Source organism: Solanum verrucosum, unplaced genomic scaffold (assembly GCF_900185275.1).
Source record: "Solanum verrucosum unplaced genomic scaffold, falcon-dt-bn FXZP01000009.1, whole genome shotgun sequence".
NCBI lineage: Eukaryota > Viridiplantae > Streptophyta > Magnoliopsida > Solanales > Solanaceae > Solanum > Solanum verrucosum.
The window spans coordinates 4057501-4072202 of record NW_026020231.1 but is presented as its reverse complement, the minus strand read 5'-3'; the positions used below and the strand labels follow the sequence as shown (position 1 = coordinate 4072202).

Sequence of the window (14702 nt, the reverse complement as noted above, 5' to 3'; positions counted from 1 at the left end):
CAAAGCTCCTTGTGTGAGATCGTTAATTTCTTTCTGTATTTGATACATTTTTGCTCCATTAGTCTGATCATAATACTTATCCTCCAGTACCTTCCAAAGCTCCACAGAGTCATTAACATATTCTACACTATCCGAGATTTCCTGAGTCATAGAATTCAATATCCATGATGTTACCATATCATCGCACCTCTTCCATTGACGGAACTGAGGTGAATTTGCATCTGGTTTTCCACAACTCCCATCAATGAAACCTAATTTGTTTTTCACTGACAAAGCTTGCATAACTGCTGTCCTCCAGGATCGATATCCTGATCCATCAAAGTGAACTGGAACCAGCATCATCCCAGGGCTATCCGAGGGATCTACATGAAGAGCACTGCTCGTATCACTAGCAGTAATAGTGAGAGTATCTTCCGCACCCGTCATAGTGTAGTATTCAAATTGATTACGGAGTTTACTCAAAAATGAATCAAAAACTATGAATCGAACCAGATCCAGAAGTAATTCGTACTGAATTTCACTAAGCTCCGAGAAAATTCGATTGCCTGTATCACTCTGATACCATACTAAACTTCAGAGCCATGGTGAGAACTCAATCGAAGCCATAGCTGGCAATTGAAAGAGGAACCAACTGTAGGAGAATTGTGCTTTGAGAAAATGAGATGGAATATACTATATATATACATATATACAAAGCTTGTATTCAGCTAAGCTAAATCAGGAAAAATATCCTAACCGATTAACTATGATCAGTTAACTAACTAATAGCATGAGAATCCCCCAACTAAAATATTTTCAGTTGTAAAATAAATTGCCTAATTTTTTATATTTTAAAAAGTAATTATAAATGTGGAGCATACATGCATCTATATGATGAAAAGTAGTGAATTGAGAAAGATTGGAGTTGTTTTAAAGATAGGATTTAAAGAAAGAACAAGAAAAGAAAATCGTTGTTCGTGGCCAAGAATTTGAAGGCAACTGGTGAAAGTTTGTTCCAACTGACTAGTTTTGTAGGCATGAACTTGAAGAAAACAGAATTGCTGAAGAAAATGTGTTTCTACCTCACTCCACGAACCCAACAACTGAAGCATGAATTTGTGCCAACGAACTCGTGCTTCAACTAACCAAACTATAGTAAGATTATTAACATCAGTTATTCATATATATCTGCTTAGATTCATCAAAAGAAACTTTCTGGAACTAGCAAACTAATGCACCATATTTGTGCAACTTATGAGCAGTTTTGGTCTATTTAATTTGTTAAAAATGAATAGTATTTAATAAATTATACTCCAACTGTTAATTTGACGGAACAGTATAAAAATAAAGTTAACTGGAAATACCGAAACTAAAATATTTTCAACTGTCAAATAAATTGCCTGATTTTTTAAAAATAATTATCAATGTGGAGCATATATCTATTAGTCCAAACTAACTTGTTTTTGTTTTGTTAGATGTCATGAAGTTCAAAGATGATCAGATGATGAAAAAGAGTGAATTGAGTAAAATTGGAATTGATTTAAAGGAAGAACAACCCAAGAAATTAGTTGTTCGTTCAATTCGTGGCCAAAAATTTGAAGGCAATTACGGAAAGTTGTGCCAACTAACCATGTTTGTTGCCATTAAATTCAAGAAAACGAGTTTGTGGCCATGAGCAGGGTTCGTTGGCACGAACTAGTGCTTCAACTAACCAAAGTACCAAACTATAGTATAATCATTCATCAAAAGAAACTTTCAGGAACCAGAAAACAACAGAAGTTTCATTGTTGCATCAGATGAAATTTTTACCAGAGTGTACACTTAGTAAACATTGAAAACACTTCTCCACTGAAAGAAAGTTGGAAAAAAAAGACTCTGCCTTTTGTTTCAACCAAAGCAAAATGCATTTGATTCACAATCAAGTTAGTCTGCATATTGGATGATCTTCTTTTCCAGTGTATTCATATCACAAAATACCCTGTCAACCTCCTTGCCCTTTTTTATGAAAATGAAAGATGGAATACCATGAGCGTGCCATCTTAAAGCCACCCCTCTTGTCTCATACATATCAACCTTCAAAAATGCAACTTTTGGATATTTTGGGAGCAGGCTTGTATAAAATGGAGACATTAAACGACATGGTCCATTGTTTAGAGACTCTTTGAAAGTACAGTAAAGGATAGCTAGACGTGATGCTTTTGAAGCAGCATTTAACTTCGTCTCTAGTTCCTTCACAGAATAGATATCAACAATTTTTCCTGTACATAATAAACAAGTTCCTCTCAAAAAGAATGAAACATCAGTCATGACAGATAAAAAAGAATCCTAGATACACTTAAATCAATCATCAAATATCAAATGAGTAGTGAATTCAAAAAAACGAAGATCATACCATCATTCAATTCAGAAGCAGAGTCAGGATCCTGCATCATATTTTGAAAAAAGAGCAATTCATTAATCTATAAACAGAGTAATAAAGGACAACTCAATAATCCAGATCTATTCCCTAGTCATTTTTTGCCGCTTGGATTAAAATGTAAAGATCAAAGAATCCCATTGTTAACTGTGTTAAGCAAATTACGTTAACAAATGTCATACATTTTGTTTCTCCTCCTGGATCAGTAAGGAGAAAGCCTGTGCCATGGAAGGGAGTGGATTCATCGCGAGGATATTGCCCCTCACCGCGGAGTACACTTCATTCAATCCGATGAGAAATTGGATCAAGAGTCTATCCTGTTCTGCTTTGTTTATAATATCCTTAGCACCACTAATGCACAAGCTATCGCACTGACTTCTCAGATTCAAAGTGCTCAATTCTTCCCCTAACTTCTTCATCCTTGTGTAGTAGGCAGTGATATCCAAGATTCCTTGTGTGAGATTGTTAATTTCTTTCTGTATTTCATATATTTTTGATCCATTAGCATGATCATACCTATCCTCTAGTACCTTCCAAAGTTCCGCAGAGTCATTGACATATCCCACACTGTCCGAGATTTCCTTAGTCATGGAATTCAATATCCATCTTGTTACCATATCATCGCACCTCTTCCATTGACGGATTGCATCTGGTTTTCCACAACTCCCATCAATGAAACCTAATTTGTTTTTCTCTGACAAAGCTTGCATAACTCCTATCCTCCAGGATTGATATCTTTCTCCGTCAAATTGAACTGGAACCAGCACCGTCCCAGGGCTATCCGAGGGATGTATATAGAGAGCAATGCCTATAACACTAGCAGTAGTAGTGAGAGTATCTTCCGCACCCGCCATAGATGTAATATTCGAATTGGTTATGAAGTTTCGAACCAGATCCAGAAGTAATTTCACTAATCTCCAAGAAAATTCGATTGCATGTATCACTCTGATACTATACTAAACTTCAGAGCCATGGTGAGAACTCAATCGAAGCCATAGTTGGCAATTGAAAGAGGAACTAACTGAAGGAGAATTCTGCTGTGACAAAATGAGAAGGAATATATACATAGCTTGTATGCAGCTAAGCCAAATCAGGAAAAATATCCTAACTGACTAACTGCTATCCTAACCGACTAACTATAATCAGTTAACTAACTAATAGCATGAGAGTCCGGCAATTAAAATATTTTCAGACGTAAAATAAGTTAGCAAATTTTTTTATTTATAAGATGAGCTATTCATATATGTCTGCTTAGATTCATCAAAAGAAACTACAGAAATCTCCTTGAATGAAGTTGCATCAGATATTTTTACAACAGTCTAATTAGAAAACGCTTCTCCACTGAAAGAAAGTTAAAATAAATAAATATGCCTTTTATTTCAACAAAGCAAAGGCATTTAATTCACAACACAGCAGACTATTTGCAAAGTTAGCCTGCATACTGGGCGATCTTCTTTTCCAGTGAATTCTTGTCAGCACCTACAACCTTGTCGACCTCCTCGCCGTTTTTTATGAAAAAGAAAGCTGGAACACTACTGACGTTCCATCTCGAAGCCACGTCTCTTGCCTCATCAATATCAGCCTTCAAAAATGCAACTTTTGGATATTTTTCGGGCAGGCTTGTATAAAATGGAGAAATAAAACGACATGGTCCACACCATGTTGCAGTGAAGTAAAGGATAGCTAGACGTGATGCTTTCGAAACAGCATTTAACTTCGTCTCTAGTTCGCTCACAGAATGGATACCAACAATTTTTCCTGTATATTATAAAATAGTTAATTTATTGCATAAATATGTAGACTTGTCCCTCTCAAATGAAAGCCGCACTACTACTTTGCAGCATAAAACATACTTCTATTCATCATGGTGTTAATCAAAACCCAAATGACAGATAGCACAAGGAAAATGAGAGAAACAAGTTTTCTTGAAGAAATCAACATAACAAAGTTCTGGAAAGCAAAGATTACATGCCCTGTAGTTTCAAAATATAACCAAATACTTTACCAAAACATCATCTCACAGCCATTAGCAGCCTCCCCCTCATTTTTCACTTCTCACAGCATAATATACCATCATATAACACACCCACACCGGCATCTCCACACCCCACCCCCAAATGGTCAACAGCTATTTGCACTTCCTCCCATGACAATGAGAACTGCCAACCTCTTAATACTGATATGATAAACTGTCAGGCAATTACCAGAAGGTACCTAATAAAACCTAGAAAACCAGCTACACCATCACACCAAGCAATTGGATGCATGTAGCACAAATATCTACATCATTATCTGCACATCATCTATATTTCTGTAGCAGTGTCTAAGGCTTTAAGCTATCAATTTTTACTATACTTTCAGGTGGTCATTAACCAGTTCACTGGATAAAATATGATAGTTTTTACAAATTACAGCTTATTATAGATAACAGCAGACTAGCTCAAGGAAGAAGGACGACTATGGCGGCGATGCTAGGTATTTTTCATCAGTTGAGGATTGTACATATCAGTTTTGAATTTCTTATCATTTCAGCTTACATTGAACGTATAGCCGTAGGTCAAACAAAACCTGGATAATCGCAGGAACATACTGATGGATATGTTAATTATGATAAACTATCTACTGGCAAAAGAATGATGCCATATTTCCAAAGTCAATATTATAATAACAAATGCTGGGCACTACAATAACATAAGGACTACTGTCAAGAATGAACTATCAGTCACGACAGATAAAAAAGAATCCTAGATACACTTAATTCAACCATCAAATGTCAAATCATAAATGAGTAGTGAATTCGAAAAATGAAGATCATACCATAATTTAAATCAGAAGCAGAGTCAGGATCCTGCATAAAATTTATGAAAAAAGCATAACTCATTATAAGAAGAAATGAATCTATAAACAGAGTAATAAAGGGGCTGCAGAATGGGAAGAGTCAAAATTTAAATTGCAGCCCAACTCAATAATCCAGATTTATTCCCTAGTCGTCTTTTGCCACTTGTAAAGATCAAAGAATACCATTGTTAACCGTGTTTAGCAAATTACGTAAACAACTGTCATACTTTTTGTCAATAATATTACTCCCCACCCCCCACCCCTTCGCCATGCCCTACCACAAAGAAAAGAGAGATGAGGTAACGGGTCAAAGTAGGAAAATGGATCCAACTGGATGATAGCTGAAACTAGGTAGGAGGATATAACACAGGCTGCACAAGACAAACAGAAAAATAAAATGCAAATGAACAAAGTTGAAGACAACAGACAGAAGTTAATTGAGCTCTTTATTTGCCAAGTCTACACCTTTAGAGTGGGGGACTAAGCAGGGAAGTTGGAGCTCGGAAATGAGCAGTTAAACCAATCAAATGATGTCTTAACAACACGGATGTCAGCTTTAGGTACAAACTAAATTATGAACTGATGCCAATGGCTGAAACTCATGGAAGATCACAAACAGTGAACTTCTTACATCTGGAAATCACACCGTGTGACAGCAGTTTCACAAAAGTATACCCAAGAAAACTTACAGAAGCTTCATGTTCAGATTGCTGTTCTTTCTTTTTACTCTTTTCATTAGCTGACTGCAGTGCAAATTGATGTCAAGAATAATGAAAAGCAGCCAGTTAGTGACTAAATACTTTCAAAACACTTTAAAACACCTTTGGTTCTGCCTGACGCCGCTGACTGTCACGCTCAATTTTTCTCAACTTCTTCTCTTCTCGCAGCCGTTGATACTTTCGGCAGTGCTCTTCAATTTTGTGAGCATTAGGTTCAACCTGCCATATTTCCAGGCCAAAGAACTCATTTTAAAGTTTGAAGATGTTTTTTCCTTCCCTTACTCTTAAGTTAAGTAAAAACAACGAAATTGAACTACAAGTAGTAGAAAATTTTGTGAACCATTCAGATGGTTCGGGTACATTAGGGAGAAGGTGTAATGGACAAGGAGAAATTTGAATATTTGACCTTTTTAAGTATCTCGGCAATCTCCTCATCAAAATCTATCATGGATGCCACACGAAGATCGCTAGCTGCCTCTTTCCATAAGCCCAACATTGCTCGAGCCATACCCCTCACTTTGTATCCTTTTGCTGAGTCAGGGTTGACCTTTAATGAAATGATGCAAGTGTCATTAGACTTAGGACTCAAAAATACAGTCACAAACATAAATGAACCTAAAATTTCTTTCTAGCTTATGTAAGCATGGCTGGAAATAACTTCTGAAATACCTTTAAAGCAGCATCAGCATCGCGGATCGCGGCATTGGGTTTTTTCAGCTTAATGAAGACATTAGCTGCATAGACATTGGTGTTTGTCAAAAGACCACATGAAGGACATGATACAAAGCCAAAATAACAAACATTAAGATGGTAAATAGGCCAAATACAAACCTCTTGTTGCGTATAATATTGCAGAAGTTGGATTCAACAAAATAGCTTCAGTTAAATGACTTATGGCTTCATCAAGCTTGCCTGCCAGAAATGTACAGTTCTAGTAAGGTGTAACTTCCCTAATCAATATTGTAAAAAGGAATCTTCATTACACAATTAGGTAAAGATTAGCTTGCCTTCAGATATTGCATCCAGTGCTTTCGCTTTTGAAATTTGAGCAGCATCTCTATTTTCATCTGTTACTTCACTTATAAAACCTCCCATCTACAATTAGACAACAAAGAAAAACTCATTAAAAACAAAAGAAAGCCAAAGTTACATCCACCTAACCCCTTCATGACATACCTGTTGTGGAGGATCATTGTCAGGTTCCACAATATCAGTGTTATCCAACTCGACATCAGATTCTATAATGTCTTCATCCAGTTCATCATGATGCTCCTCTCCACCTTGTTCCTGCAAACTCATTCCTTGGTAAACAATATTTCCCCGTTTCACACCGAATGTCACGCTTTGTAAATCTTTAATTTGGCTCAGGCGAAAACGATCACCATTTCTCAAAATACCAAATATCATGAAGTATAATGGACCCTAGCAATTTCCTTCTTACAAAATAAAAACTAATCTCCACCCCCACATTGATCAACTAATCATAAAATTCATTTGTACACATTAATAATTAAACTAAATCACAATTTTTAACTATTTGGCAATATCAAAATTAGGTTTTTTTTCTGTTCAAAGCAGAAAACAGTGACAAAACATTCAGCAATCACTAAAATGAAAAATTGCAGAAAGGGCGAATTGCTAGCGGAAGCTTACAGATTTAACCGACGGAGGAACTTGAGCACCCAAGCTGTAATCAATTCATTCAACAACAAAAACAATTAATCAATTTGTTGTTTCGATCAAGGAAAACCTAAATGGTTATGAAAAAATTAATGAGTACCTTTCGAGAAAGCTCTTGAAAAAGGTTAGGGAAGGATTCTGTAAAATTGAAGGATTCTCTTTGCAAAGCTCCACAAAATGCTTTAGGTCTTCAAGCTTCTCAGTATCCATCATCGTCCTCGCCACTCCACTCTCTCTCTCTGTGTCTTAGTTTTAGTCAATTTTCACTACTTTTTTCCGCAGGATACCAGGGTTTTTCTTCTCTTTTTTTCTTAATGGTCAAAAAGTACATTAACTATTCTTTTCTACCTTTAATTTAATATATTATTTATCGAAATATATATGAAATTTAAAAGTTAGCTGAAAACACAACTCTATGAACGAATTAAAATTTATCAAGCCTCTTGAATAAAACAAGGTGAAATTCATGCAATATTTGAAAACCACAAAAAATTATATGGTACACGACAATAACAATAATAACATACTTGTGAAACCCCTTAAGTGAGATATGAACTCTAGAGATAATAAAATGTACACAATTTATTAAAAAATTATTTTTGAAAAACTCTCACATATTATCAGCTAAAAGGAGATATTGTAGAAATTTTATTTTGTACGCGCACAAATTGTTTGAGAATTGTCTTTATTTGACTAACGGAGTTCTTGTGACCTGAAAATTCAAGATCTTGGGAATACAAATTCTACTCTTAAGTCATCAAATATCATTTGTCCTAATACAACGTTATCATCATGTCCCTTTATGCCAAAAAAAGATAACTCGAATCCATCTGTATTTTGTCGTGGCTTTGAAATTCATCCCTATGTGGTACAAAATGGTGTGAATTCACAAGAACTGTCTTTCCACACTTGTACACAAAGGGGCTAACAGAAGAATAAAAAACATAACTTTGAAGAAAAATAATGCTTCTTTACATTGGCAAAAATGAAAAACCTACAAAAAGCTTGTAGTAATTTCATCAGAGAAAAGGCTCTGATAATGCTTACAAGGAAAAACAACCTAGAGTAATTGTATCTAAGAAAAAACTTTTAAGTATTGAGGTCAAATCGAACGCGATTTAATAGTTCAAAATAATACTTCTAGTACACTCTTTCATTTTGTGTCTACATTATTTTGCCGCCTTTGGCAATGCATCGTCTACTTGACCAAATTGATTATGTGGGGAGGACAAGAGCCTGAAGAATTCATAGAGAGGCTTCTACTTCCAAGTCCAGGAGTGCTACATTCTGGGGATTGCTTGCTGTTGGGAGGATAAGGTGATGCACTTATTACCCTGGATTTTCGAGAACACGATAAGCTTAGATGGGAAACCAGAAAAGCAATCAACTACTTGAATAAATGAAAACAAACACCAAATTACCTCTCCTTGCGTTTCTCCAAGAATCGAGCCAATGATGCCTTGCGTGCCTGAGGCACAGCTGCAAATGAGAAATGTCGAAATTATTATACTGACATAATGTAGGAGTGAAAAAATTGGTCAATGATCTTTGTGATTAGCAATTCAGTTAGGAAAGCACGAGAATATACCTGATGGAACGAGGGAGGCAGGAAAAGATCCTATGGAACTGGCAACTTTGGAAGGCTCTGCTTTAAGAGAAGGAGATGGAAGAACTCCTATTGATTTGATAATAGTTACTCCATTTGTATTACTAGACACTCTGGCAGATTGCGCGCCACCATGGGATGTTATAGAAATGGGGCTGGCAAGTGTAGGTGTTGTATTACGGCACTGATTTACAACAAAAGAGTCGATGGCCAAGGACTTAGGTATAGGCGCCTGAACTGGAGAAAGAGTAGATGTTGCATTTGGTGCAACAGGTGGTGCATTTCCAGCAAGCAACATAATAGCTTGAGCCTAATCCAAAAGCAGAGAATTAATTGCTAAGATATTCGACATAAGATAGATTGATGAGACCAACAAGAACCTAAAGTTCTAGAGCATTTACCTTCTCTGGTGAAACATTGTCATAAACACAGACAGAACCACCATAAAAGATGGTCAACTGGGCAGGACCTGGGGGAGTCTTGGGAGCACCCCTGCCAATAACGATCCACAACAAACTCAGTGTCTCCCTTCAGTACAAGTTTTCTCAATAGACATTTTATATCAATGTTAGCTAACATACCTTAAATCAGTGGTGCCCACAACAGTGCTGCTAGAGGGAATAGCTGAAATGGGGCTAGCAACCAGAGCTCCCGCACCAGGGAGTTGATTTATAGTAGTTATCAGATTCTGTCCAACAGGAGAAATAAAAGACTTATGACCAGGCATAGTCATAGATACAGAAATCTGATTAGTTGGGCTCGCAAGTGGGAGCACTCTGACTCCGTGAGATCGATGCACAGAGTGTGCATCATAGTGATGAGGAGAGAAAGTTGTCGTTGTATAGTGTGTTCCACCTTGTCTTTCAAGCATCATATTTTTCTGACATTTAGATGAACAACTAATGAAAAGCAAGCAAATTGGGAAGGTACTCATACAAGATCTCTAGTATGATAAAAGTAAAAAGGTCACAAAGATCCATAACAAACCTGTGTGACATCAGAGTATGTCCGATGGCTTGAATCGACAGCTTCAGTTGTGGTTATAGTCACCAATCCAGTTGATGCAAGAGAATCAAAACCAATTTTCGGTTTATCCTCTGGAGCACTCTTGAAAGAGAGGTATTGAGGATGAGCAGTGACGTTGTTCGAAAATGACCACTGCATCGCTGAACTTCTTAAAGGTGCTGCAAAATCACAAGACAAGAGAAGAAGAAGATACCATCTTAGCTGCATCCAACATTATATTTACTTACAAGCTTCTGATGTATAAGAAATACCTAATTCAACTTTTCAACTCTATGAATACACACGAATGCAATTAACTACTTACCTAATTAATAAACAACTCTTCGGTAAAAAAAATCGCTGAAGTATATAGTCAGAAAAGAAAGACAAAACGCCGACCCACGTATCTATATATTGTCATAACACTCTATGCTTTTACCAAGACTTCCTTTTTCCCTTAAAATAAGACAATATGATCAAATAAATAATTCAAAAGTGCTTCACCAGTGCAGCTGAAAAAGGGGGTGAACATGTTCTTGCCTTCAAGGTATTTAAATACAGGCTGCTAAGCTTCTCATGTGCTATATAATAGTATACAATATTGTATTTACCAATGCAAGTAGAAGTAAAGAACATGGAAAACCATACCAGTTGGGATTTCTTTAATAATACTACCTTATTCTAATGGGAGAGGAAAAGTAATTTATTCATGTTCTTGGTACTATCCCACCATAATTTAATCATGAAAGAAGAAGACTTGTGGGGTTTCACAACTCATCTAAATTAAAAAATTTATTCTTCATAAAATAAACTAATCCAGCTCACACAATGCATTCAAAAAGGTGCATGGACTACGCTAAACAAATCACAGCCTACCACAAAGGTTCCATCTTATTAAAAAAAATTCAAACCTTACATAAATTGTTCCCTTTTATTTTTAATTTCCCCATTTGAAGTATTCCCACTAAACGTGGACCACACTACCTTTGCTCTCTGCACTAAAACACACTCTACCTATAAGTTCTTTTTTTTACATGAATTATCACCATCTACGAATTAAAAATGTTGATAGTTGAGATATGAAACTCGCGAAAAAAATGATAGTTCAGGTGTAAACCTACAATAAAGCGATATAAAAAAAGTCTACTTTGTTGGAAAAAAAATACCCTTTCTCTGTTTGGGGTTTCAGAAAACAGGTTAAATTTCAAGAACCGAAACTAAAATCTCGAATTTTCTCAGTTAGATTGAGACCCAATTCGATTCTTGAACACCTATATGAGTTTCAATACTATTTAGCTAAGAAATATTCCATAGAAACATGTACTAACTGGAAAAACATGAAGTTATAAAAAACAATATGGTTACCTGGATCTATAGGTTCTTCAAGAACTTCTTGCTTCACAGTCAACCCCATGAAATCTCTCTCCATTTTTCTTCAGTTTGAACTTGAGGAATTTGAGAAGATTGTTAATAGCTCTGTTTTTTCTTTTCCTCTCTCTCTCTCTCTGCTTCAAAAACTTCTTGTTTGTTTATTGTGAAAGGAGAAATGTGAGGGAAATAGAATACGAAGGTTTTAAATAAAGTCACACCTTTTGTTTTTTTATTTATCAGATAACATCACTGCCGTTGATTCCTTTGAGATTACCCTCACTTTATTTTCCCCTCACTTTTTACCGCTAATCCTCCCGTGCTAAATGTTGATTACTCCAAAAAAGTTAAATTCAAATATTCAATTAAGATTAGGACGAAAGGTTAGTAGATATTATTAGATAATATCGACGTCTTATCTTATTATTTGTTTATGTTAATAATTGTAATCAATTTTATTAGCATCAAGACAATTCGTGAAAAATATGTTTAATAGTATATGACAAAATAATTAATGATTTCTTTTTAAAAAAAATTGGAACTTTTAAATTTGTTTAAGCTTCCAACGAGAATTAATTATAGAGGTAAAATAAGAATAATTTAATTATTTTTATTTTAATTTAGCAATCGTTTCTTAGAGTGTATTAGCAAAAACAATGTTTACATTAGTTATACACTCTATTGTGTATAAAGGACTGTATTATTAATATCATGTATTTATAGGTTAGTGATGCAAGAGATTTAATACATGCATTATCGCGAGTAAGGACTCAATTACCCTCAAAAGTACTTTTACATCTTTTCCATCATAATTGTAAAAGATACTTTTATAAATAAATTTTTTTATACAATGCATGTTATTTTTGATTCACCAAACCAAACAATGCATAAGAAATATTTTATGCATAATTAATGTAAGTATATAACTAATACAAGTATTACTAATATACTCTATTGAGCATTATTTTTATATACTTTACCAAACAACGTTAAGTGGACAAATAATTTAGGACATCTATTTTTAATAAAATAATTAACTAATATAAGACACATAAAATATCTACTCATTGTTTTTGTTCCTATTATTCTATTAGTTTTTGTAGTTCTATTATTTTATAGGGTAAGGGTCTGAAAAATACCCCAACTTTGGTCGGATTTATTATTGCGATACTAAACTTTCATGAGGACCTATTACCTCCCTGGATTATTTAATATCGTATTTTTTACCCCCTGAACTATTTAATAATGTATTTTAAAGGTATATATGTGTCCACATGGACACATTATTATTTATAATTTTGCATTATTTTTTATGTCCACGTGGGCAAATATATATGTTAAAATACGATATTAAATAGTCTAGGGAGGTAATAGGTTCTCATGAAAGTTTAGTATCACAACAGCAAATTCGATCAAAATTATGATATTTTTCAGATCCTTATCCCTATTTTATATTCTGAATTACTTTTGTCTATTTTTTTCTTAAAATAATGGTCTAATGAAAACAGATTTCTGCTTCTGAAACAAAAATAAGATGTCCAATTTTATTACTATTTCTTTTGTATCAATTTATGTGACACGTTTCATTTTTCAACAATCAAGTAATTTAAATTTGATCAAGAACTTATGCATAAATTTTTTAATTTCTTAAATAAAATTTATATATTTATAAATTATGCAAAAAGTACTATATAAACCACAATAATTAATAATATAAAATATATAAAAAATTGATATTCAAAGATAAATTTATTTAAATTTTAAAATTTTAAATGTGTCACGTGAATTGAAACGAAACAAATAATATTTACTTTGAGAAGTAACCTTAACCCCTCTGTCATTAAAATCACGTTGTCCAATGGCAGCACGAGAGAGAGTCCTACAACGACACGTATCAAAACACGTGAAGTATTCATGTAACGTACCATTTATAATAATTAATAATTAATTAATGTTTACATCTTTGAGCAGCGTGGATCGTACAGTTTCTCGGTAACAGCTGTCACTCGCTACAAAACATGCACCACGTGGCACCATCCTATACGGCCTTCTTCTTAAAATTATTATTATAATTTATTTTTACAACCGAAAAAAAAAAAAAGGGTTTCCTTGAATGATCGCATTTTTTTTATTTTTTTTGGTTGTTGAATATTTCAATCCATTAAAAAAAATAAAAATAGGCAATGTCATTGAATACTATCATCAATAAGTTTATTTAATTATAATATTATTAAAAGGGAAAAAGAAAGGAAGTAAGGAATCTTGAAAATTTTGAATTCAAACGAGATCCATGAATTTTGAATTCTTCGAAGCACATGAAAATGGACAATATTTTTATTTAATATAATATAATAAAAGTATTAAAATAATAAGATAATACAAAAGGAGAAATCATCATATATTTTAAGAATAAACTCACATGACAACGTGACCACTAACTAACAGAAAAATATTTTAGATATCATACACGCCACCCATGACTTAATTTTGCTTTAAACTCATTCATGCTAAGAAGATATTAGAAGATTCGATTTTTATAACAATTTAGAAATACATATTATATTAGTAAATAATATAAATAAAAGAAATGATAAGTCATTATATTAAATTAAAATAAAAAAGACAAGTCTAACCCCATATAATATTAACGAATAATTTAAGAATATGACTTACCGGATGTGCTGAATCTGTTCTAAAATAGAAAGAGTTTTATATAAATCGGAAATTATTATTTTGAGTTTTTGACAAATCACGGTTGCACTTATTATTGCGTATTGTATTGTATTGTATCGTATTATTTATTATTATTATACGATGATAAAATTTAATTTTATATAGTGAATAATTTGATATGATTATATCATTATCTTAACTTATTAATTAATAAGTTTATTTCATTATTTATTTACCTTTTTATAACTTTTGCAGTAAGCACATTAAAAAAAATGATGTTATTATAAGGTAAGTGATTATTCATAAGCCTAGACTAGACGTAGCATCTATTGAGTCGATATTGATTTCCAGCGGTTCAATTTATTAAAATTATAAACATTCATGTAAAGAGTTTAATAATTTTCATTAGATTTTATGA

General features: G+C 33.8%; 2 protein-coding genes across 4 annotated transcripts; both read right to left on the bottom strand.

The window, feature by feature from the left end:
- Positions 1–3649: 3649 nt before the first annotated feature.
- Positions 3650–7952, bottom strand: LOC125832644 (TPR repeat-containing thioredoxin TDX). Of its 2 annotated transcripts, XM_049511840.1 has the most exons (11): positions 7733–7952; positions 7606–7639; positions 7129–7239; positions 6960–7047; positions 6784–6864; positions 6622–6686; positions 6359–6499; positions 6055–6171; positions 5923–5976; positions 5213–5243; positions 3650–4153 (listed from the first exon to the last, which is right to left on the bottom strand). In XM_049511840.1, the coding sequence occupies exons 1-11, from the start codon at positions 7843–7845 to the stop codon at positions 3825–3827; spliced, it is 1164 nt and encodes a 387-aa protein (XP_049367797.1). In that variant the 5' UTR covers positions 7846–7952; the 3' UTR covers positions 3650–3824. The 2 variants fall into 2 exon arrangements, with proteins under 2 accessions (XP_049367797.1, XP_049367798.1); XM_049511841.1 differs by lacking the exon at positions 5923–5976.
- Positions 7953–8564: 612 nt separating this feature from the next.
- Positions 8565–11771, bottom strand: LOC125832642 (protein TIFY 6A). 2 transcript variants are annotated; one of them, XM_049511838.1, is made up of 7 exons: positions 11609–11771; positions 10226–10422; positions 9820–10118; positions 9640–9730; positions 9221–9548; positions 9054–9111; positions 8565–8966 (listed from the first exon to the last, which is right to left on the bottom strand). In XM_049511838.1, the coding sequence occupies exons 1-7, from the start codon at positions 11670–11672 to the stop codon at positions 8831–8833; spliced, it is 1173 nt and encodes a 390-aa protein (XP_049367795.1). In that variant the 5' UTR covers positions 11673–11771; the 3' UTR covers positions 8565–8830. The 2 variants fall into 2 exon arrangements, with proteins under 2 accessions (XP_049367795.1, XP_049367796.1); XM_049511839.1 differs by having other exon boundaries at positions 9820–9926; positions 11609–11711.
- Positions 11772–14702: the final 2931 nt, after the last annotated feature.